We start from the raw sequence: 25,022 nt of genomic DNA, 5'->3' as shown, positions 1-25,022 counted from the left end.
CATAAAAAGTTTATTTCTGAATTTTTTTAACTACTGCATGCATTTATGTTTCGAAGAATTTGCATGTTTTTTGTGGTTGTTCAGTTATATAGAATACATTTATGAAGACCTTTATCTAAACATTATCATTTCATGTTTTTATATGTGAACAGTTTAAAAAAAAAGCAAATTTTAATAGGTAAATGTTGAAATTTGATCAGAAATCAACTTAATTTTTAAATCAGTGTTTATATCAAACAAATTGAAAATGTGTTATTGATTAAAAATAAATACAACATCACATGCAGTTTTATAATTACTTATTTGCACATGTATTTCAATCATTGGCAGTTCAATTTTTTGTTCAGGTAAATTAATCAGTGAGTGATAGATTTTTCTCGCAAGAAATTTAAAGGTCCCATTGGATAAACTAAACAGAGAACAATAGCTATTGTATTTGTTAGATGGGACAATAGAACTTACAAAAGTTTAAATGGACAGGTAACTTGCAGGTGAATCTGTGGAAAACTATGATAGGGTTCGCAATAAATACATTGGATTTAAAAACAAAGGGTATTTATCATAGTACAAGAAGAATCTACTTCAACCAGTTAAGCATGTATCTAGGTTACAAATATGGCAGTCTCACTATGAAGTATTAAATGTAGGTCAATATATGGCAGTCTCACTATGAAGTATAAAATGTAGGTCAATATATGGCAGTCTCACTATGAAGTATAAAATGAAGGTCAATATGTCCTACTTTCGGTGAAGGGTATATATGCTATAGATCCACATTATATGGCTGCAGATTTTTTTAGTTTTTGAGGTCTGAATTTTTAATTTAAAACAAACATTGATGCATCAAAAGGTGGAAACTCGTTTGTCTATGTCAATGAAGAATGTGAAATGAAAACATCACCATACATTGATAACAAACAATATTGTTTTTTTAAATTTCAGCTTTTATTATGCACCTCATGATTCTATGGCAACATGCAAATATCACAGATGATTAAATAAATTAGGATGATATCATATGGGGTCATACAAATTTATAACAGAATACTGATATTCCATAGACATATGAAATATATAACATATTAAACTCCATTAATTTCTATGCCTTCTATCATTTTCTACTGTGATTTTATGTATACTTAAAAACTAGAAATAAGGAAAAACCAAACAAATTGCTGAAAACTAAGAGAATATTGTTCAAAGGCTGTATGACATCTAGGCAGTGATTAAAGTTAGTAGCTTTTCAAAGAAGAGCCCTTGTTCATAGTTCTAAAAACTAGCAAAATGAAATTGCAAAAAAACCCTAACAAACAATTATAAAATGCAACAAAAATTTTCAAAATAGCAAATAACAATGTAAAATCACTAACACCAGTCCCTCTTAATAAACAACAAAATTCTATGATGCAGCAGCACAAGCTGACATTTATACAGATCTTTCTAAAAAAAATCTAAAAATTCTGTAAAAATATCTAATTTCTAAATAGCTTGTATGCTTTGAAAAGATTTTCAATAACTATGAATAGTTACACAATTTTTATTACAGGAGCTGTTAGGTCAAAAACGTTTTCGATTCACTTTACTGGTAAAAATGATAATTATATTGCAATACTGCAACTATGAGATATTGACTTTTAGTCAATACAAATACTTGGATACCTTACTCTTTTGTGGCATGAAAAAATTCATAATTGAAACAAGTTCTTATTTTTGCCACAACTATCATCCTGAAATAGTGGTACATTCAATTTTCCAGATGATTTTTAGATGTCTTTTCTGGAAGAAAAATCTATAATCTACACACAATGAAAACTCCAAAAGAAATATTGAAAGAAGGCTGTTGTGTTTGACAGCTTATACCCAAACTGTCATTTAGGAGATAACTTTATTGTATTTTGAGCTCAGACGGCATCAATTGGGGATTTGATGATCGCAAATTAAGTTTACTGGCGACGCGTTAGCGGAGACAGTAAACGGGTATTTGCGACCATCAAATCCCCAACTGATGTCATCGGAGCTTAAAATACAATATTGTTATCTCCATTCTAATGAAACTGACAGAAAATAATGTTAAAACATGTATTTAAAGTCTGTCCTATGCTGTCTGCGCTTGCGGGAATGTCCCATAGCATCAATTGTCAATTGATGCCATGTAAATAAGTGACATTATCCAATCAAAATGAATGTAACAAATGTTGTTGCATTAGAATTTTAATTTCATTTAAATTCATTTAAACCGAAATTTAAAGGCAAAGCTCAACCAAAACCACATGTAAATGAAAAATTAATTCATGATTTTACTGTGGCCATGATGCATCAAATGATAAGCAAAGCTTAACCAAAACTTTGGATTTCTAAATAAGAGACAGAAGATCCAATTATCAATATTTACAGAAAAAGTCAGACAATTTGAGATTTCATCTAAAGACTACGAAATATTGTCTTCCAAAGTTAATGATGTTATGAGACATTATTATTCTGTGTATCATCTGCAACATTTATCACACTTTATCACTGGTTATGTTTTTAAAATATAATTCATACAATTATTTCAAAACAATACAAACATGAATTTATAGCACCATATCTGATAATATACATGTTCTTCTAAATATAATCAAACAATTGATACACAATAGTTTTTAAAGACATAAAAATTCTAAAAAACATTTTGCTTTGATCCCTTTCAATATAAAAAGTATAAGATGATATAAAAGTTGTGACCAAAAAACAATATAAAGAATGTACTTGTGGAGGGTATTGTATAAATTTTCTCCAAATACATCTTTTTAAGCAGGAGTTTTACTGCACATAATTACTAGCAGGTGCCTATTGCACTGTAAATATTATGTTTAATTTCACCATTATAAAATTATTAATGACAACATTTAAAGGCATATAAAACAGACGAGATCCTATTTTGAATTTTTGAATTTTTCTTGAAATTTTGAGATCAGGTCAATACTTGTAACTTCAAAAATATAAAAAGAAAATAACATGAATGCCTTCATAGCTTTCTTTTGAATATCAAGTTTTATTTTGGTATGTATGAAGTCAAAAATTTATAAAATTTCACATAACAATACTTTTGAAAAAAATCACAACTTACATGGAAAAAAGAAGATAACTCTATTTGTTGGTTAACTATTCTTTTGTGTTTAGAGTTACTAGTCCATCATGCCTGCTAAAACATAAGCTTAAAAAAATCCTAGAGTTCAAATCTCAGTCTTTGTTAAATTATGGGGCATGATTAACTTGCTCTGCTACTGTATTATATGCTTTTATTTGTAAAAATTGGTGAAATTTTAAAGCACTTATTGTAACATCTCATATCATACATGTCATATAAATGCATAACTTTCGAAAGTAAAGGCACATATTTCAATTACTGGTTTACAAAACTATTATTTACCAATATAGAGGCGACTAGATATACACTTATATACAAAACCTGTTATTTCGCACAATTATTGCTTATGGTTTCCATTCTTAACTGAAATTCCATGATGGCTGATATTGGTTATTTTTTCAGTGATATTAAGTATTAAATTTTATAAATTTTTATAAAAAGTTTTGTTGAAAAAAGTGAGCAATCTAGATACATGTGTAACCTGTTTCTCTAATAATTTCGGCATAGAGAAAAATCATTTTTAAATTTAAGCATTTCATTACTTAAAAAAAAAGAAGTTTTAAATCAACTGCCAACATAGCCATGAAAATAATTGAAATAAAAATATTTTCAGGATTTTCTTTTGCACTAATGAATTGGAGATAAAAGTGTCAATAACCATCAAATCTATTGCTAGTTCAAAATGTTTCTCTTAAACTTTTTTTTAGGTTCAATGTTAATTATTATACAACATTTATTATTTATGGATTAATTTTATCACAGACATTTTGGTCCGACTAAATTTTCACTATATCATTGGTCCCACAATGATTATATTTCTGGTCTCTGGATTTATAAATAACTCCTAGTTTTGTTCCCTCAAACATAGCGGTGAATTTATGACTAAGCAGAAACAACAATCAGCTGACAATTTGTATAAAAGATGCAGGAAAAATTCCAGTTTGTCCATTTAATTCTCCCCACTGCCAGTCTTCAGCTCCATCTACTCTGGTCCCTAGTCTGATCTGGTCTCCAGTCTATAAAACAGAATATAGATTATCATAGCTATTTATGAATATCTCCTTTAAAGGTCAAAGGCTGAGTAAAGTAACTGTCACATGTCTCATATCTAAGAGGTAAACTGCTTTCAACAAAAGAAGGTTGCTCTGACCCTTTTTTATGATAAGCCTTAATCCCATAAAATATATAAATTTCAGTCCTTGTCAAATTGATGTGTCTTATTACAATAGGAATCATTCAAGTGATTACATTAAAAAGTGGTGAACTTTGCAAAAGCAATAAATAAATCTGTTTGTTCAATTTCAAGTATTTTTTTTCTTTGTGAAAAATTTGTTCCAAGTTACTTCAGATAAATAAAAGATACTTCATTTGAATAATACTTGGAAGTGTAAAAATTTCAACAGGGAACATATTTTCATTATCAATTTTATTAAATGTTTTAACCACTGGCCATCTTCAGTTTCTCTTTTTTTCCTTGTAATCTACATGGTAGACAATTCACTTATCTAAGTGATTGTGGAAAGTGTTATTCATGAAGAAGGTGTTGAAATGTCTGAATATGTTTTAATCACTACAATATAATAAAAAAATAAAGACAAAACCAAACCTTGAAAGATAATTCCTTGTTGTTTTCTCCATCAAAATCATATATTGCTTCTCCAATCGTTTCTTCTTCTACTTTTCCCACCTCTTCATGTTCCACTGGTGAACCTAATTGTACAAAATATCAATAAATAGAATCATCTTTTAATATTCACTGCTGTGATTAAATTAATTTATTATCAAAATGCATTTTTTTCTGTGAAGAAGAAAACTTTTAATATTACTGGCTGTCTTATGGTTATAAAAGTTGTTAGATTACTTCTTTTATTTAGTTTCTGAAAGGTACTTTATACAAATATTTCAATCTTATTTGAACATGAAATTTTACAGATGACTAATTGTGCCTTTAAAAGATACATTATCAAATACATCTAAACAGAATTATTTGCTGATTTCATCATGTACCCTTACCGGTAATTTCAGGACTAGGGTTATCTATTCTTATAACAAAGCTTGTAGGAAATATGCCTTCCCTATCTTTCAATCTTCCTTTCATCCAATTTTCATCTATTTCTGTTATGACCTCTATAATGTCTCCTTCATTAAAACTCAAATCATCTGGACTTTCACCAGGAAAATCTGCAATGGCTTCACACAACAAACATTTATCCTCTAACTGAAATTGAAAAAAAGTCTCTTTTAAATTTTATAAATTATGCACATTTTTCAAAATTTCAAAAGAATTCTGCCTAACAATGAAATAATTTTAAAACAGCTTGATAAAGGGAGATAACTGTATAAATATGATTTTAAGAGTACAATCGATCACAATGCTATTTAAACATTTGTGTGGAATAGAGTTATAATAAACTCCTTTTATTAAACAATAGTTGCAAGTTAGTAAATAGAAACATACCATAATCATTTGAGAGTTATTTAACTTAACCGAGGTCCACTTTAGAGCTTCCATATTGATACTTTTAAAGTTAATTTTGGTAACAGTAATCATTCAAGCATTTTTTTACTGCAAATTTGGTTATTATTGGTTAATGTTTTAATAATGCAACACTATCAGGTTCCTAATAATGAAAACTTGCATTCAAAATTGCAGCTGTAGATTTATTTCTTGTAATATTATGATAATTTGTAATTTGATATTTGTTTCAAATATCAAGTCGGTTAAGAGCTCTACAGAGCTCATATCATGCCCCACTATAAATAAAATTTACTTACTACTTACTTACTTACTTACTTATATTATTGAGATTTTCCATTTTTGCCACAGGTAAAGGATTCGCAATGATAAATGCACACATTAATTTATGAATTCAGTTTTTAATATGCAAGAGTCTATTTTCTTCATTTTGTAATCTGTTTAATTAGTTTAACCTATTGCTTATAAACCATGTGTTCAGCACCTTAAATGTTAATAGTTTGGCTACCTTTTTTTAAATACAGTAATTTAAATTTTTTCTAAAGTAATCTGCATTTAGAGCTAACTTCCTAATGCTTGTGGAGTAAGACTTTGGTTGGCTTGCTTGCTTTGCTTATATAAATGTAAGCTCAAGCATTGTAATTAAATTGACAACTGCAAACATTATAGACAGGCATAGTTAAACTTGTATGTATTATATTGAAATTTGATGTTATCCCAATTACCGTATAAATCGTTAAATAAGCCGCAGGTTTTTTTCTCTGTCTTTGTCCCTGCGTGTTATACTCGGGTGCGTGTTATGTAAGTATTATTTTCTGTTTTCAGGACGACGGTGAAAGAAAAAAATATCTGGATTTGTTTTCTGGAGACAGTCAGATTGTCAAGTGCTTGCAGTGACTTGATAAATTGTTAATGTTGCATATGTTGTTATGAATAAATAAATATATTAACTAAATCGTTTGTTTTTATTTCATTCAATCATTGTTGGTTTACAGGAAGTCGATAACCATGTGTTTAGTGTTCATTTCGTAAACAAAGAAAGATAACTGTGTCCATACAGGATATTAATTGTGTATTTATCATAAATATGTAGTTGTTAGTTGATTTAATGTGTTTTAATATAAAATTTTCTAATGAAATAATAAAGAAAGTGATTGTGTGTCTTGCCAATATTACAAGTTTCTTTAAATGACGATGGTGATGCATGTGCTTAAATCGACACTTTAAAGTGCTTCATAAACAAAGAGAGATAATCGTGTTTGAGAAGAGGTACCAAACAGGATAAAATACTGAAGAGTAACTGTTTGTCGTTTTATTGTGTTTCAAAACGAAATATCTTTACGAAATATTATTGGATGTTTAACTAAAAAAAAAAGAATACTAATTTTTATAATTTAATCTGTTAAAACATTTATTTATTGCCGTCTTCTTTTAATCCCCCTTGTCATTGCTCATAACACTTTCATTTCAAAATAGACAATGACTTGCAAAAAGTAAATTGTTTTGTTTGTTGTATTTATCCACAAAATTAAAATTGAAAAATGTTTGTTACGTTCAGAACTTCAACTTTTATTTTATAGACAACAATAAAATTCTTAAGATTGATTTAATTAAAAAAAAATCTTGACTTTTGGGTGAACAGTTTTCACACGTGGGTACAGGTAAGTAGGTCATAATCAAGGTAAACAATGGCAGTTTTATGGCTTGGGTGACCTTTCATGCATACATTTTTAAGATTAATTTAAATCCTTAATGCCAATTCAAACAATAAACAAGCAATCAATACCATACTAATTTTAATCAAAACAACAAGGTTCAATGGACACCCAAGCTGTCAACACATGGCCATTGTTGACAAAAAACATCAAACGAAACTGGCATAATTAAAACAATGAGAAAAGTATAATTATTTTATTACGATTTTTTATTTTAATATGACACAAATAAATATATTCAAAAATACTCTCAACTTTCTCACCAATCTGAAAATAGAAATGAAACAAATTACGGTGTGAGTTACAAAAGGAGAAAATATTCATGACACTATCAGGTCAGTAGAATAAATATACGTTTTCTTCAGTGTGCGCTTAATATTCAGGTGCGTTTTATGTAAGGACAAAAACAATCTTCCCCCCAAAAAACGGCCGTGCGGCTTATAAAACGATGCGCTTTAAATTCGAAAATATACGGTATAGTTGTAAAAATACATATAGAAACAAAGCAAGCAAGCTAACCAGTCTTACTCTACATGCATTAAGAAATAAGCTCATAATATTTAAAAACATTTACAAATGTGTACCTTATTCCAATTGTCTTCATGTTGTCTTATATTAGTATCTTCAGTTTCCTTCACATGAAATGGTTCTTCCGACTGTACCATTTCATTCATCCCATCACTGGCAAGATCTAGAAAATCTTCAATCACTTCCACAAATGTCAGAGGAAATATGCCAACTTTACCACCCAGATCTCCTCTAACCCATTCACTATCTACTCTCTCTATCAGTCGTATGTAATCTCCTTCCTCAAAACAAAGATCTTCTACTCCTTCTCCATCAAAGTCAAACCTTGCCACACACCGGGGACCAGTTTTGATCGTATCTACTTTATCTTTAACAGATGTAGCTGGAGATGAATCACTGTCTGATGTCTTACTTCCTAAAGGTGATGGTAGTGGAGTTACCTACAATAAAAATGACATAAGCAACATGGGAAAGTAGAGATATTGCCATTATAGAAGTCATTGAAAAAAACCCACTAAGAAATGAAAAAAAAAATGATTGGGATGTGTATACAGTAACACTAATGAGACAGCTGCAATCTAATGACGCAATAAAACACTTAATTAATTGTTTACAACAGATGGAATATGTCAAGTGATGAGATAATTTCATAACAGCCCTTTGAGTGATCAGTTAGAACAATAGACAATTTTGAGATAGATGCATTTTTCCGTCAAAAACTTTTGTTATAGCGAACATCATTGGTGCATTAAGGGGCATGATTACATTTGTTTCCATGTTGAGCATGTGGTAAAGAGAAATAGGATGCTATGTTGCACAAATTATTCGGCAAATCAAATTCCTATAGTTGATAATCTGCACTACTATCATCAGTACTACAGGACAACTATTATTTCTAGTGTATCTGGCACAATGACGATCACTAAATCACTTGTTGAAAGTTAATAGTGCAGGGATACATACAATCTCCTCTACCTGGTAAATGATGCCATAAAGGCAAGTATAATTGACAACTTTACCAGTTCCCAGTGAAGGACATAAAAAGAATGAGATCTTTCACAATAACATTTAAAGTCTAACATACATATACATACCTCTCCATCAAAAGGTCTAAGTATGTGTATAAAACTTTGAGGAAACATTCCTTTAGCTTCACCAACCTGACCATACAGCCACGACTCATCTACTCTTTTGTGTAATATCACTATATCATCAGCCTACAGAGAAATGATTTTCATACTTACAATCACGATCAAATAGTTTTGAAAATATAAATGTATATAATATCTCTCTTTTCTCTTTGCAGTATTCTTTATAAAATAAATGTAGTAATTTAGATAACATTTACATACAGTTTCAAATTAAAATCAATAAAAACTTTCGTTAAGATCAATACTGTGAAATTTCCAGAAATGAATGTTTTCAGACTGGATTAATAAATATGACTGAACTCTGTTTCTGGATCTAAAATCAGATTCTGGTCAAAGTTAATAAAAAATAAATTGTACTAACCTTAAAAGACAAATCATCTGGGCCAGCTCCATTGTAATCATGTATAGCCTGACCATGTGGTACACATAACATATAGTGGTATAGAGGATGACCTGGTCCTGGTCTACTGGGTAGATCTGGTCCTGGCTCTATAACAAAAATGCACTGAATCCTTTAATTGTGTTAGTAAAATGCAGATATAATTATTGATTGAATGGTATTTAATGCCACTTCAGCACTGATGTGCTATTTTGTGGAGATTAGTTTTTATAGGTGTAATGCAATTATACTGTTTTATTTTTTGTTGTAATCAAAATTACAAAAAGTGAAGGTAGTTTTATCATTCTGCTTTGCAAAGGTTAGCATTGAGTCATGAAACCAGTATAAATGACTAGCCTTGCTATTAAAGATGATTTTTTTGTTCATATGATACTTTTTGTTATTTTTAGAAATATGTCCATTAGTATTCACTTTATATCGTACAGTACATTATATCCTTATATCTAAACCAATGGAAATAATACTTTCTATTTGGTGTGTCCTTATTCTGAATCTCTTTTCTGGATTTCCACTGACTGAGACACTCAATTATTTGAAGCAAAGGATTAAAAATACTTGAAGGTGTGAGGAGCTATATTAATAAAAGAGATTTAAAATAAAATAACTGAATCCATCTAAATTGAAAGAAAAAATAAAAAAAATATATGCAAATTAAGTAAACAAATTAACAAAATATTAAGTCTCCTAAGAATCATAAAAATATCTACCCTCTATTGGAGTAGGAATTTTCTTGTCTTTTTCTATTGTTGAGCTTCTGAAAAAAAGAAAGATGTTTTAAAGTAACTTTTATAAAAAAAATTAAAAAAACAGCAATTTTAGATTGAAAAGCAATGTATCTTTATTATATATATATAATTCTTTCTTACTAAAATCTTATGGAGTGAGATTAAACATTTTTTCTTATGTAATCACTGTTGACAGAGCTACATTATTTTCAACATGAATTTTTTAAAGAACACCAAATAGATATACTCCTGAGTTGCTGACTGGTGTCTTGTTTTAAATGAAAATCTTGTTCAAGTAGCAGTTAATTTTACTTCAAAACTGAAAATTATTTTCTTACCCTCTGTCAGTTTCAGGGGACTTAACTGGTCCATGTGATGGCCGTAGTGGACCAGCTTTTGGTCTAGTTGGTTTGTCTTTTGATTCCTCAAGGTTTTCTGAAATACAAAGCACATTTTATACTTAGAAGACATTACTGTAATATCCTATATAAATTGTTCCTAAAAAAATGCTCACAACAAGTAAGAAAGAAAACTGCTTTTTAGATTCACATATAAAATTTTAAACTTGTGGTTTTGAAAGTAGAAATGTTTTCACAAGATAAGATTGGTTGATATTCCTGATATCAAAAGAGAAATTTTTATATCTTTTATGAAGAAAATGAAATAATTAAAATAAAGGTCAACCATTCATTTGTAAAAAGAAGAGATGGAATATACACTATAAAATCTCAGTCAATTCTAGTATACAGGAAAACTTTCTTGTATTTCTAAATTTCATTTTTTTTAAAACTCAATTCCTCCTACTTTGGATTTCAATATACAAACTTTAATTGCCCATATAAAACAAAATTTAGTTCAACTTCATTGCTCAACTTACCTTCATCTGAATGAATATTGCGTGAATGGAACATGGATTTCGGTCTTGCTGCAGGAGAAGGTCTTGGTGGTGGAACTGAAAAAGCAAAAAACAAAAAAATCAAACATCAATTCAAAACACCATAACAAGTTCTTATATCATTGTACATATGTTAAAACAATATTTAAGTAATACAATATCTACCATTAAAAAGATATGGTATAAAGATCTATTTTAAAGAAAGTTACCAATTGAGACTTTTGTTGATGGTTTGAATACACATTTTAAAGACCATAATAACGTCTTCTTCTCATTGTTTAATAAATTAGTTTTTTCTCTTTTTCATCATCTTGTAAAAATAAAGACTTGCCTTTCTCTTGCCTGGTTGAATCAGCATCAGCATCTGGAGCCTCTTGTTGTGGATGTTTGCTGGTATTACATTGTGGTTTGGTGGGTTGTGGCACTGCTGGTGGAGGAGGCTTAGACGGACTTGCCACATTAGGAGATGGTTTATTAGGACTCAGAAAAATTGGCGGTGGTGGTTTTGACGGGATCGTTGTTTGGATTTTAGAAGATGATGTTATCACCATTGTCATAGGTCTAGCTCTAGCCATTGGTTTAGGTCTATGTTGAACTGTTTCTGTCTCTGTATTCCTATGGATTTCTAAGTCATCTTTAGATTTTGGAGTCGATGGAGTAAATCTTTTAGATGGGACTGGAGGTGGAGGTTTTTCTGATGGAACAGATGAAATAATTGGAGGTTTTATTTCTGATTTGTTTTTTGCTGGCTTTAATACAACAGCATATTCAGGGATTTCTTTTTCCAAATTTTCATTGGAGGATTCCTCAACCATTTTCGGTACAGTTTCTTCAGAAGGCTGTTTAGGTACATTTGCTCTAATTATTGTTGGTTTTCTTGTTTTCTTTATTTCAACTTTATCTGAAACTACCGAGTCTTTAAAATTGTTTAGCTCAGTCTGGTCTTTACTTGCAGTCTGATTATCGTCTTCTGTGTGGATATTAGCTTGTGGTTTAAGTTTAGGTTTAGGTAAAACTGATGGTTTGGGTTTAGCAGCTATTGGAGGTTTCTTTTTCTCATCAGCTTCTGCAACATGATGTGGTTCAGTATCCATATTCTTTTTATTTTTCTGGTTAATATGATCATCATTTTTGTTTTCTTTCTCTTCTTCTTTATTTTCAGGTGGTTTTTCAGAATTTCTTATTTGAAGAGGGGGAAAACTATCTTTTTGATGGGAGGATGAGACAGATATCACATTTTGACTAGAATCGTTGTCTTGAGATTTCTCAATACTTTTGTTCATTTTTGCTGGACGAATTATAGTTGGTCTCCTTGGTTTGTCAGAGATGGAAGACTGGGAGACATTTTCGGACTCATTTTCACCTGACCAAGTATATGATCGCTGAGGTTTTGCTGGAGATTCTGCAACCCGATCTGATTCACCATTGTCGGCAGATGGTGTAGGTGGTAATGGACGAGTAGAAACAGACGGTATTTTACGAGGTTTCAGTGGTGGTGATGATTCTTGAGCAGGAACACTGGATCTAGGTTTAGCCAATGGAGATTCAGGGGATGACTTCTGTGGGCGTGGTTTTGGTGAGGGTGATGCAGGTGCCCTGAGAATGGTTGGAGTTTTATTTTCTTGCTGTGGAGGAACATCTTTTCTTGTAGGCACTGGTGGTGGTGGTCTGTTGTGTGGCAAAGATTCTGCAAATACATATGTAAAGAAGTATGTCATCTATTAAATCACTTTACTGATGTATCAAATATCATCTTTAAAGAGGTTTCTCTTATTGTAACCTACTATAGGGTCTTTCATGTGGAGATATTTTTTCAATACAGGGAATCTCCTGTCAATATCTGAAGAGTTGACACATCTCACTAAGTCTAGTCTATGTTTGAATATTGTGAGATTAGTATTTGGAATCAACTGGAAAATTATAACCGACTAATTGAATAACCAGATAGAATGCACTGATTTGATTTTTGAATACAATCATGTTCAGTTTTATGTAAATAAATGAGGAATTTAGATACACACTTACCATAATCTTATGTAATACTTGTTCATTTCATATTATTACCCTAACATAGAGATAAATAAATACAGATTACTGTAATCAAAGTGTGGATATGTACAAATGGAGAAGTTCTGGTTATCTCAAGCCATTACTTACATAAACATAGAGGTGTCGAAAGGTTTCTATAAAAATTAACATTAAATAGATTTTTTTTTAAACTTTGACCAATCATAGATTATTGAAAATTACAGTTGACTGAACATATTTTCAATTATTGATAGATTCTTCAATTAAAAGCTATAACTCATACATCACTATGTGATATTATACTCAAAGTATAAGTATTTCACTAAGTTCAATAAATTCTTGAGATACTGACCTGATTTTGATGGTCTTGGAGGAAGGGAACCCTTTACAGGGACAAGTGATGTAGGAGGTACTATTTTAAGAGCTGGTTTAGGCGAATCTTTTTTGTAGTCTGGTTTTGATGATGGCGTGTTGATAGCAGATGTATCTCTGAAACCTACTTCACTCATTGGTCTTGCTGAGACAATAGTTATTTCTAACTTCCTGGTTTAAATATAAAATCAATTCATTCAAACACTCTTCAAAAAATTTCAGGATAATTTTGAAAAAGGCTTCGTCAGTTTAAAAAAAAAAAAAATATTTACAATATCACATTATGTAGTGACAAAAAGAAATTCTTATTGTTGAACCCAGTACAGTAAACTATAGCTGCCTAAAATCATCTTCGTTTTGACTAGAGTGAATAGTTGTCTCTTAAAAAATCATACCACATCTCCTTATTTTATATAATTTTAAAATGACTCCCAACACAGGCTTTTTGCATCTCTCTGTTTTGGCTCGAGTAAAGAATTGAAAAATTTTACAAACTTCTAACAAAATCATCTTACAACAAACAATCACAAAAGAATATTACTCATATGAATTCATTTGTTTACCTTTTAGGAGCACCGTCAACTTTACTACCAACAGAAGAAGGTCTAGCAGATTTGTTTCCAGGATGTCTTAATTGCACATTCTCTGTTTCTTCTTTCTTTTCATGTGAATCTAAAAACAGTTTTTACATGAACATTTTATTTGCTTAATAAACCATTTTGAACTCATGGCTTTCAAATAGCTCCATGTCCATGAAATCCTTCCCCTTGCATTATTTTCTGGATAGTTTTATTTTCTTCACTTCTCAATATCTCAGTTGTGACAACACATAAAAAGATCTTCATGTCTGCAACAAAAAGTTATTTTTCTCCCAAAGGATCAGAGTGAGGTAAATTTTTAAATAGTTGGAATTGCTTGAATTATAATCATGGTAATCTAAATGATAAACGTATGAATAATTTAGATTTATTTTTGAAAAAATTTCTTCAACTTTTTTAATGCTTATGCTAAAAGCCATGGAATCAATTTTGCTAATCCTGTCATTGGTATTATTACCTGATATTTGCCTAACAAGTGTTAATGTTACCTTTTCTAAATGATGGTGGTCTGTTAGGTGGTTTAGGTGGCGGTCTTCCTCCCCCAGTAGGTGGAACAGGTCTCCTTGGTACCACATCATTGTCATTGTCTTAAAAAAAACCAACATACAATCACATACAAGATCAGTTTACATCTCTGTTCATTTAAATCCTGTGTAATGATTTCTTTCTGCTATTCAAACAAACATATAAATAGTTCCACTTATAATTTATAACAATTCACCATATTCCAACATACTTATGGTCCTTCATCCTTTCACATTTATATTTGGCATAGCATTGGTTCAAGTTTTATGTTTCTAAACTACAATATGTAAATCTATTGGAGGTGTATTGATTGCTATATTGGAAAACAAAGTTTATTTACTGAACATTGGCCCTGAACCAGCTTTCAGTAACTGTGAGTAAACTTAGATAAGTTCTTTGTGTCTTTGTCTTTTTGTTACTTGTTTTTGTGCTTAGTACTAATCTGATGAGTCAAGCCTTTTAGGACTGTTTTAACAGTTTGTTCTTGATTTTTTACAGCAGTGTCTCAAGGTAAGAGACTCACTGGTTGTTGGTTGCAGTCTACAAATTGTTATTTGTTTGTGATTTGTTCACAGGTACAATGCATGTCCCTGTATCAAACTGTTAGTTTTTTTTAAAGTAAAAATGCTTGTTAAACATTTGTTAAAGTGTACTATATGGAATGGGTTTAGATCATTGTTGAAGGCAATAAGTAAGCTGTAATTTTATTAAAGATTCTCAAAATCATTGTTTAATATTTTTGTAATAAATTAAGATGTTCTTTAAATATTTTGTCTAATATTTTTTATAAAAATATCTCGTCTTCCTCTTCTATCTTAGAATTCAAGTGATTCACATTGACCTCACTCATTTTACCTAGATTTTTAAAGAGTTATATATTGTAAAACAGTTTCATATTTCCATTACTATGGCATTAAGTGTGTCAAGTGTTTGATGCATATATTTAAACCCTAAAAATAATATTTAAATAAGAAGTAAAAAAAAATCTTAAGTAGGCAATAGGATCTCTTAAATTTTCTTTTAATAATACATATACATTTGTATTTTGAAGTGCAGTCTTAAGTTTACAGACACTTCAATGAAACATTGATGAATATATCTCTGTGTAAATGGTGTACAAAATTTCCTTTTTTATATATGAAAAGGCAAAAGATACCAAAGGAATATTTAAGTTCATAACTTGAATCATAAGTCATTCCTTGACAAAATAAATAATCAAAAAACAACTGAAATATAAACAACAGTACTAATTTAAACACAACATTACAGAAAACAAGACTGAATAAAATGAACCCCACCAAAAACTTAGGTTGATTTCAGGTGCTCCATGCAGGTCCAGAGGAATATTTAAACCCCCCTTTTCTGGGAAAAATTTGGTTGATAATATAGGGAAATACTGAAGCATGACTAGAGCTGGTATTCTCTAAGGAGCCAGTGGGCCCCCACTTGTGTAAATTTCTGGATCCGCCACTGAGGTCAGAAGATCCAGCTTCACATGTGGCACCCGTACTGTTTTCATGAGACATGACATTTTAAGTACAAAACGTGGTGATATATCATGCTCTAATATTAGGTTGGCCAAATTTGAGGACAAAATAAGCATGGCTTATCCCTCCATAAAACATAAACGTTAGTCATTCATTTTTTAAACTCTATCAATTTGTCTATGTAATGATGTAGTGAATGGGGAAATTGTACTTGCAAAGTTACGTATTATCAAGGATTTGTATAGTAAGACAAATCCTTGGTATTATGGGGACAAAGTCCCCAATAAAAGTAGAAAAATTAATATAAAAAAAAAAAAAATCTAGGAAAAAATTTTCCTGAAATTTTCATTGTACTAATGAACTCAAAATCGTTCAATTTTATTGATGTCATGTTTTGAATTCCCGTATCTGCGTAGAAATCTACAATGTACTTCCTTTTTCCGGTCTCGTTTGTACATGTTGTATGAAACTTTGAGTAAAATATATATTTATCAGTCTAGTATAAAATAGGAAGGAATGCAATACTAATTTCATTTTTTAATAATTCCTTGATATGGAAAAACGTTACCTGATGATAGCGTTTCTTTGTTTACATTGCATATTGCATATGACGTCATAACTTAAATAATGTCACAACTAAAATCACTAACAACAAAACCAAAATCGGAAACGTTACGGTATTTCCATTTCATTTTTTTAACAAATATGTAAGTTACAAAAAATATAATTCATACAGACTTCGTCTCCATGTCTCATGAAAAACAACCCATGCCTCCAATCAGAAGAAGTAACCGTTTGACAAGCAATAGAAAAAGAAAATCAGTCACTGAAGAAACACAGGACAAGAAAGAGAAAAAGAAAGAACAGTTAAACAGCTCTGAAGAGGAAAAGGAGAGCATTCTATGTGCTGGATGTTGTAGAGACGAACCACCAAAAACTATAAGTACTGTGAAAGAAATCACCTGGCTTGAATGCGATCTGTGCAATAAGTGGTGGCACAGTGTATGCGCAGGATACACAACAGAGGATGCAGGAAAAATTATAAGTACAGGTATTAAATTCCCATGTGCACTCTGCATCATAAAGCAACCACATATACTACTAACAGCTGAGTATCATCAAACAACTAGTGATACCAAAACAGACCAGAAAATTGATAAATTACTAGAGATCACAAAAACAATAGGACAAGGCTATCTGCAAAGTAATAACCATAAGCAGAATACAGAAGGAAAACTACCAAGGGCACTAAGAGAGAAGAAAGACCCAGAAAAAATTATAATTATAGACAACATAGAACAGCCAAACACAGCTATAGACAGTACAACAATTAGAAAAGAGTTAACAAAAATCAAAGCACTTGAAGATCAAATAGAAGAGGCGTATAGCCTACCAAAAGGGGGAATAGCTATCCACCTGAAAGACCAAAAAACAAGGGACAAAATCATTAAATCCTGGCCAATAAATAAATCCGTATTTGGCGAAAAGTCTGTGGCACACAAACCAAGATCTATAAACCACGAAACAAACTCTTGTTACCTACATAATATTCCAGTCCATCTATCAGAAGAAAATCTATCATTACATCTGTCACACCTATATAAAATAAAAGAAGTGAAGAGAAAAAAGTACAGAGACACTGGGAAACTTATGCCAGTAGTCAAAGTAACCTTTACTGACCACGAGGAAGTTAAAAAAGCTATCACCTCAAAAGGATACTGCCACCCTGGCACAACAACATACTCTAAATTTCAAGCAGAACAACCTGTTAAAGTTGTTAGGTGCTACAATTGCAACAAATTTGGACACATTGGCAAGCGCTGTCTAAACATAGCTACCTGTTCAAACTGTGGGAAAGAAAACTGCAAGATTAAAGACTGCAAAAATACCCTGTGTTGCGTAAACTGTGGGAACATACACCAAGCAACATCAACAAAGTGCGAAAAATATCTTGAAATAATCAACAAGAGGAGACTTTACAGCATACTGAACACACAGAATGAAACTCCTCTTCCTGAATGCACAGGCCGTTAGTACGGCCTATCAGCAACTTGTACATATTGTAAATAGTTATGATGTAGATATTGTTTGTTTAAATGAAACACACCAAGAAGAGAATAAAAAACTAACTTTTTTAGACTGGCAAGTGTTTGATAAACCACGTAAAGGAAGAAAAAGCGGGGGCGTGGCTATTTGCATCAACACTCACAAAACCAATTTCACAGTCACTAAATGCACAGACTTTGAAGACACAAACCATGAAAGTGTAGCAGCTACCATACACACAGATAACAACATCATATTCAATCTGTTAGTACCCTACATTCCACCAGAAGAAACAAAACAACTTGAAGAACTAACTACCAAAGTTCAAAAGGTACAACAAAACAACAAGCATGAACTGATTATAATGGGAGACCTTAATGCTAAAAGCTTAGAATGGAACAATGACAAGACAAACAAGGCAGGAGAAATAATTGAAAACTTCCTGACCAAAACAGACATGCTGTGCGTTAATGATGGCCAGCCTACAAGACGGAATACCAAAAGTGTCATTGATTTAGTCATTATAACACCCAGCACTATTAGTAAAGTGCACAACTGCTCAACACTAGTCCATGAGAACATACGATCTGACCATATATGTATACTAACAGAACTTGATGTATGCAAAAAGGAACAAAACAACTTAACAAAAAGGAAAGTATGGCAAATTAACAAAGTAGACTGGAATAAATGGAAAGAACAGGCAGAAAAGAACATGGAAGAATGGCTACTGAACAATCCAAGCAATGATAATGTAGATGAAGTATACCAATCACTTAAAGCGACTATTGATAAAACGATGCAGGAAGTTATCTGCCAAAAAGAGATGAAAGAAAAAAAATCAACTAAACATACATGGTGGAATTATGATGTTAATCAGGCAAAGAAAAACTTAAACTATAAACAAAGACAATATAGGAAGAGAAACATCCCACAAAATAAAGAAGCCCTTGTTACAGCAGAAGAAAAGTTTGAAAATGAGAAAGAAAAAGCTATGAATGATTGGAGTGAACACCTAGTAGATCAGATCAATACATCAAGAAATTCAAAAGAGGTATGGACAACTTATAAGAAATTGACCAAAAAGAAAGATTGCAACACCATCCTACCACTAATAGACCAAGACGACCCACCAGGCTTTTCAAATCAAGAAAAATGTAAAATTTTGCAAAAAACATTTTTTGAGGGTAAACATCTAAAGACCGATGAATTTGACGAAGAGTTCTACAAACAGACTCAAGAGGAATACAAAAGAATATGTGAATTAGAGAAAAGATTGACAAAAAGAGAACATAAATTGGACTATGAGGTTACCACGGATGAAGTTGAGGCAGCAATATACCTACTAGAAATAGGTAAATCGCCTGGAGCTGACGGCCACTTCCCAGAACTATTTAAGTTTGCCGGAGAAAATCTCATAGAAGCAATACGAACTATGGTGAACCTCACACTAAAACATGGCCGGCTACCACAGGAATGGAAGACAGCAAACATAAAATTCCTGAGGAAACAAGGAATCAAAGAGCTGAAAGCTCTGAAGAAAAATGACGCCACTGTCTCTAATATTGGGATAGTTTTTATGCAAGTCTTGATTTTCACATACTGTAATTAGTTTAACAATGCAACATGTCTCATAAGCATATAATTGATATTCGTATATATGTGTGTGTGTGAAGTGAAGGTGACAACTGGCTGTTTTTTTAAGACAAATGAATAGGTCAAGACTACCTGAATTGTACAAATAAATACCGTAGAAAGGCTTGTATATTTCTCACTGGTACATAGTCTGAATCCGGGTCCGTTTGCGCCCACTCATGTTCGCCCCCTTTCACTTTCACACCCTAAATGTTCGCACCCAATCTTAATTGGTTTTGTGTTTAATAACTCTGTAAGCAAGTGTTTTCTTATAAGTATAATTGTTGTCATTGTCTCAAAATAAAGTGAGACAGCATTTTTATTTGTGTTGAATAAATCTTAATCATGTTTTGGATAGCGTATTGTTAAAAATAATAATAATCCTTTCTAATTAAAGTGGTATTTTGTCAACGTTTTATTTTGTGTTGAATTTAACTCTTAATCATGTTTTGGTTAGTGTATTGCTATAACTTTGTTTCATTGACTTCTTTCAAAATGAAGTGAGATTCTGACTATGTTTTTTTCTGTGTGTTGAATAGATTTTATCATGTTTTGGTTATAATAGTGGATTGCTATATTTTGGTTCCTATATTTTATTGTTTCGTTGTTTCAGATCAAAGGGACCAAGCTGTTAAAAACAATTATCTTTTGTGTTTTTCCTTTAAAATCTTCAATGTTTTACTCATACCAAGCTATAAATACATTCAGTATTTACACCAAAGCAATTTAAAACAACAATCATGATTTTCCAATTATTCAACTTGAATTTGAATTAAAATTGAGCGCGAATGAGTAAAGTGCGAACGGACATGGGTGCGAACGTGCGAGGTGCGAACCTGCAAGGTGCGAAAGTGTATTGGGCGCGAACAGACCTGATACCACAAAATATTAAGTAAATAATCTTTTTGTTACTGTTATCAAAGGTCTAATGAAACTCAGGTAATTTCAAACATTTGTCAAAGAATTCTAGTCAAACCGGCACCTGGTTAAATTGGCACCTGGACAAATCAGCACCTGGTTAAATCGACACTTGATATAGTCAATTCGTCACCCATGTTAAATATATATTTTAACAGTATTTTAAGCAAAAAGAGTAAAAATAAGTAAGGGGTTGCCAGAATTTTTTTCAGTATTTAAGCAAAAAGAGTTAAATACTAACTTTCACATTTTTGGGTGTTCATTGTACATTTTGTATATATTTATTTTTCTCAACTAAATGACATTTTTGGTGTATTTTTAATGATATATATATGAGTAGTCTAAATAATTATTACGTCTGGCAAGGCTTTTTTAATTTTATTCTGGGACACCTTTCTATGAACGCAAGGCTATGTTAATTTTTTTCTGGGACGCCTTCCTAAGAAAGCCTTCCTACGAAGTTAGCCTTCCTACGAACTTCGTAGGCAGACGTCACAGAAAAAAAATAAAATAGCCTTGCCAGACGTCATAATTATTTGGACTAATACATGAGATATTGGATATTTTTATGCATTATTTAAACCAGTTGAGCATTTTACAGGATTGTTTGTTTAATGCTTTTTAAACTTTACTGAAAAAAAAACACCTTAAATTTTCTTATTATTTGGCATGAAAGTTTGATTTATTGAAAGGGACTCATAGTTTTCCATTTTTTTTTAATAATTGTCTAATTGTTAAAACAACAGCTTGGGTAAGGGCTTCGTTGTTTACCTTTATACACAACAACATAATTTCACTTTGGTTTCGTTGTTTACCTAAATACACTATGTACTTGGTAACAGTTATTAATTAATTGAATAGAAAATATTATAACAAATATTATTGGATGCCGAATTGACGTCAAATAGGTGCCGATTTGACTAGATGCCAATTTAACCAGGTGCAGACTTGACTTGTACGTTTCAATTCCTCTGCGATCGTTTGCAGTATTTTCTTGAGAAAAACCTATTTTCCATCATCAAAGAGAAGAAGAAACTGCTTGAAAATGATTCTGGAACGCTTCATGATTGTTAAAATAAGTTAAATTCACTCAAAAAACAATTTTAAAACTTGCGATGTTTAAACAGGAAGTTTCAAAAGCACGTGTAAAAAAAGAAATTAACCGGTGAGAGTGGAAATCCGTACATAACAGATATCACTATAGTACGACTTTGAAAGCAAATAGTTCCATCCTTTTGTAAAACAGTCTTTAATATACCTATCACATTAATGTTTGAAGGGTCTTAAGCTTATTCAAACCATAAAAGTCGGTATGAAACACCAAAACGGAATGAACAATAACCGATTACGTTTTGTAGTTTACAAATTCTAAACTGGTTCCTGTCAAACTACAACACTTTGTCCGAGTGTAGTGGAATACAAGCAGAAACCAGTTAGTTTGTAAACTGGTTCCTGGCTGATTACTACACAATGAACTCTCATGCATAATTAATGATAACACAAGCAGATTCCAGTTTGTGTAGAAAATAGTAAATACGAAACCAAGCGCGGTAGGCAGAGAAATGTAATGAAGTTTAGGTCGCCAGTAATGGAACAATGACTGCGTCATTTTCCAAAAACCAACTACTACTCACCATCATCATACCGCCCAATAAGTCTAACCAGTGTTATGTGCAAAATTACTGAAAGAATTGTTCTTAACAGGCTGGCAGCGTTCATAGAAGGAATGAAGCTTATAGAAGAAAAACAAGAAGGATTCAGGAAAAAACACTCAACATCAAACTGCCTGATCAGATTTTTTCAGATATTAAACAATAGAAAAATTCAATAAAGGAGAAATCACCCTTGCATGTCTTATTGATCTTGAAAAGGCATATGATTCAATCTGGCGAGAGGGACTATTAGTAAAACTACACCATTTGGGTATTAGAGGAAAAACATGGGCCTGGATTAAAGATTTCCTAAATAACAGAATGGCAAGATGTATCTTCGAAAACTATGTAGGTGAAGAATTTGAAACAAAGATAGGGCTACCACAAGGATCAGTTCTGGCCCCTACATTATTCAACATTTTTATCAACGACCTACTGGGAGACATTCTAGGAGACTACACCAAATTTGCTGATGACGGAACACTCTGGCAAACAGCTCAACCAGACCAGATACTGGAACTCAAAGATAGAATGAAGGATGACATCACAAAGGCAGTGAAATGGACTCAAAAATGGAGAGTAAACATCAACCTAGACAAAACTGAAATATGCATCTTTTCAAAAAAAAACATCGATGAAGAGGACAAACGCATTTTGATTCAAGGTAAAGAACTGAAATACAACTCAACACCAAAGCTTCTTGGAATCATTATGGACGAGAAAATGACCTTCAGTAAACACATTGATGCAATTGAAAAGAGAGCAAACCGTAACTTAACTATTCTGAGAGAAGTGCGACAGATCAGCAAATTAAAGACAGAAAAGTTATTACAATTATACTAGTCTAGTCAGATCAGTCATGGAATATTGTAGTCCGGCCTGGCAAATAGCAGAACCAAAAGACCTGCAAAAGCTTGACAGAGTACAGAGAAAAGCACTTATCCTATGCATGTATATGCCCACAACATCTGGCAGAGAAGTACTAGAAGTAGAATCAGGAGTTATGCCAATAGACCTGAGACTAGAACAAATAGCCATTAAAGAGATTGCAAAGATTAAATCCAAATCTGCACAGGAACCAATCAAACAGCAACTTGTGAGGTATGAAGAACATGACGCATATGACAAGTACCCAACACCAATGGGCAAAGCACTAAGCCAAGCAGCAGAAATGGAAAAACAGACAAAGATAAACATCAATCTTATAGAACCAGAGTTTACCTACAGATTGGGAGAAACTCAAATGACTCAATCAAAACCTCTATATTGGAGTCGACTAGGCAACTCAAAATCGAGGACAAATGAGCAACAAGAACTTTGCAAGGAAACCATTAACCAACTCATGGGAGACTGCACACAAGAACAAGCAATATCGTTTACAGATGGATCATGCTTAGGGAACCCAGGACCCTGTGGAGCAGGTGCAATTATCTATGCTGAACACATTAAACCTGCTGCCAGATTACATAGACCTGTGGCACAAAGAGGATCCATCCTTCTGGCGGAACTCATAGCAATTCTCATGGTCCTAGAATACTGCATTACAGAAAACATTTACAATGCAATACAAAGAATCAAAATTTTCTCCGACAGTCAAAGCGCCGTGGGATTACTTACACTGAACTGGGCCCCAAACAGCTACATCTCCGTAATAAGAGAAATAAAAGAAAATATTGAACATCTTAGGCAAAAAGGACTCAATGTAATTGTAGCATGGACACCAGGACATGCCAACATAGTTGGTAATGATGAGGCTGACATCCTTGCAAAAACAGCGGCAGAGGAAGCAACAGAATTACCACCGGAAAATAACGTCATAACACTACAGGACGTCAAACAAGCAGCATACAAAAGAACAGGAAATAAATGGTAGAGAAGATGGGAAATATCTGAGAGAGGCAGGGACCTTTATGAAAAAATACCAACTACAAAACACTCAATTATGTATGATTTCCCAACTAAAAGACATTTCAGTATATTCGCCCAACTAAGAACTGGCTATACAGAACTGAATTACTACAAGAACTGAGTAGGCCAAACCAACGCCATAGAGTCATGCAACTGTGGAGCACCTGAAACGCCTCAACATTTCCTTCTGGAGTGTCCCTACTATGAAAACGAACGAGAAGATATGCTACACCAAATATCCAAAGAGGTCGGGGTCAGAAACTTGAATTTAGCTACTATGCTAACGAGACTGGACGACGAGAACACAGAAGAGACAAAAGCCAAATTACAAACAGTGGCACATTACATTGACAGAACGGGCAGATTTAATACTGCTGTTCCTCAATCCCAATCTTAACCAGCGCATACCAAATTTAAAGCACAGAGAAGAAAATACATCGAGGAAAACGCACCAGAGAGGAAAACCGTACATTGGGACAATTCGTGCCAACAGGCCTTAAGATTGAGGATTGAGGATGTACAGGTAATGCCTGCCTCATATTATTATTAAAGCCACTAAAAGTAAAGCCAAAGGATAGAAAAGTCAAGAAGTAATAAATTGATTAATGACTTTGACATCCAACAACAATGATACCTTTTTCAGAATCGTGCGTATTCTGGGCACGTATTATCGTTGGTCTTTTAGGGGGTGGTGGCCTGGACACTTCTGCCATCCTGTCATTTGTAAACAAAATGAAAATCAGAAAAACCAAGAAACGTTCCGCATAACATATGGGAGGTAACTCAAAATGATGTTTCGTGTATCTATTATTGGTAGTTCTGCATTTTCTAT

At 32.2% G+C, this 25,022-nt stretch overlaps 2 protein-coding genes across 4 annotated transcripts; one reads left to right on the top strand and one right to left on the bottom strand.

Moving 5' to 3' along the window:
- Nucleotides 1-926: 926 nt before the first annotated feature.
- On the bottom strand, nucleotides 927-25,018 carry LOC139485192 (SH3 domain-containing protein 19-like). Of its 3 annotated transcripts, none has more exons than XR_011655275.1 (15): nucleotides 24,825-25,018; nucleotides 14,508-14,606; nucleotides 13,984-14,092; nucleotides 13,401-13,591; nucleotides 11,352-12,707; nucleotides 11,003-11,077; nucleotides 10,464-10,560; nucleotides 10,108-10,154; nucleotides 9,362-9,489; nucleotides 8,944-9,066; nucleotides 7,906-8,289; nucleotides 5,144-5,348; nucleotides 4,737-4,840; nucleotides 2,115-4,146; nucleotides 927-1,883 (listed from the first exon to the last, which is right to left on the bottom strand). XR_011655275.1 is itself a non-coding variant. In XM_071269441.1 (14 exons), exons 1-14 carry the CDS (start codon nucleotides 24,901-24,903, stop codon nucleotides 4,030-4,032), a joined length of 3,114 nt encoding a protein of 1,037 aa, XP_071125542.1. In that variant the 5' UTR covers nucleotides 24,904-25,018; the 3' UTR covers nucleotides 927-4,029. The 3 variants fall into 3 exon arrangements, 1 of the variants encoding a protein (XP_071125542.1); XR_011655274.1 differs by having other exon boundaries at nucleotides 927-1,946; nucleotides 2,131-4,146; XM_071269441.1 differs by having other exon boundaries at nucleotides 927-4,146.
- Nucleotides 23,142-24,155, top strand: LOC139486634 (uncharacterized). The gene has a single exon (XM_071271561.1). It carries the CDS (start codon nucleotides 23,142-23,144, stop codon nucleotides 24,153-24,155), a length of 1,014 nt encoding a protein of 337 aa, XP_071127662.1.
- Nucleotides 25,019-25,022: the final 4 nt, after the last annotated feature.

This window comes from Mytilus edulis, chromosome 8, assembly GCF_963676685.1.
Source record: "Mytilus edulis chromosome 8, xbMytEdul2.2, whole genome shotgun sequence".
Taxonomy (NCBI): Eukaryota; Metazoa; Mollusca; class Bivalvia; order Mytilida; family Mytilidae; genus Mytilus; species Mytilus edulis.
The sequence above is the reverse complement of the archived record's forward strand: the minus strand, read 5'-3'. Positions and strand labels throughout refer to the sequence as shown.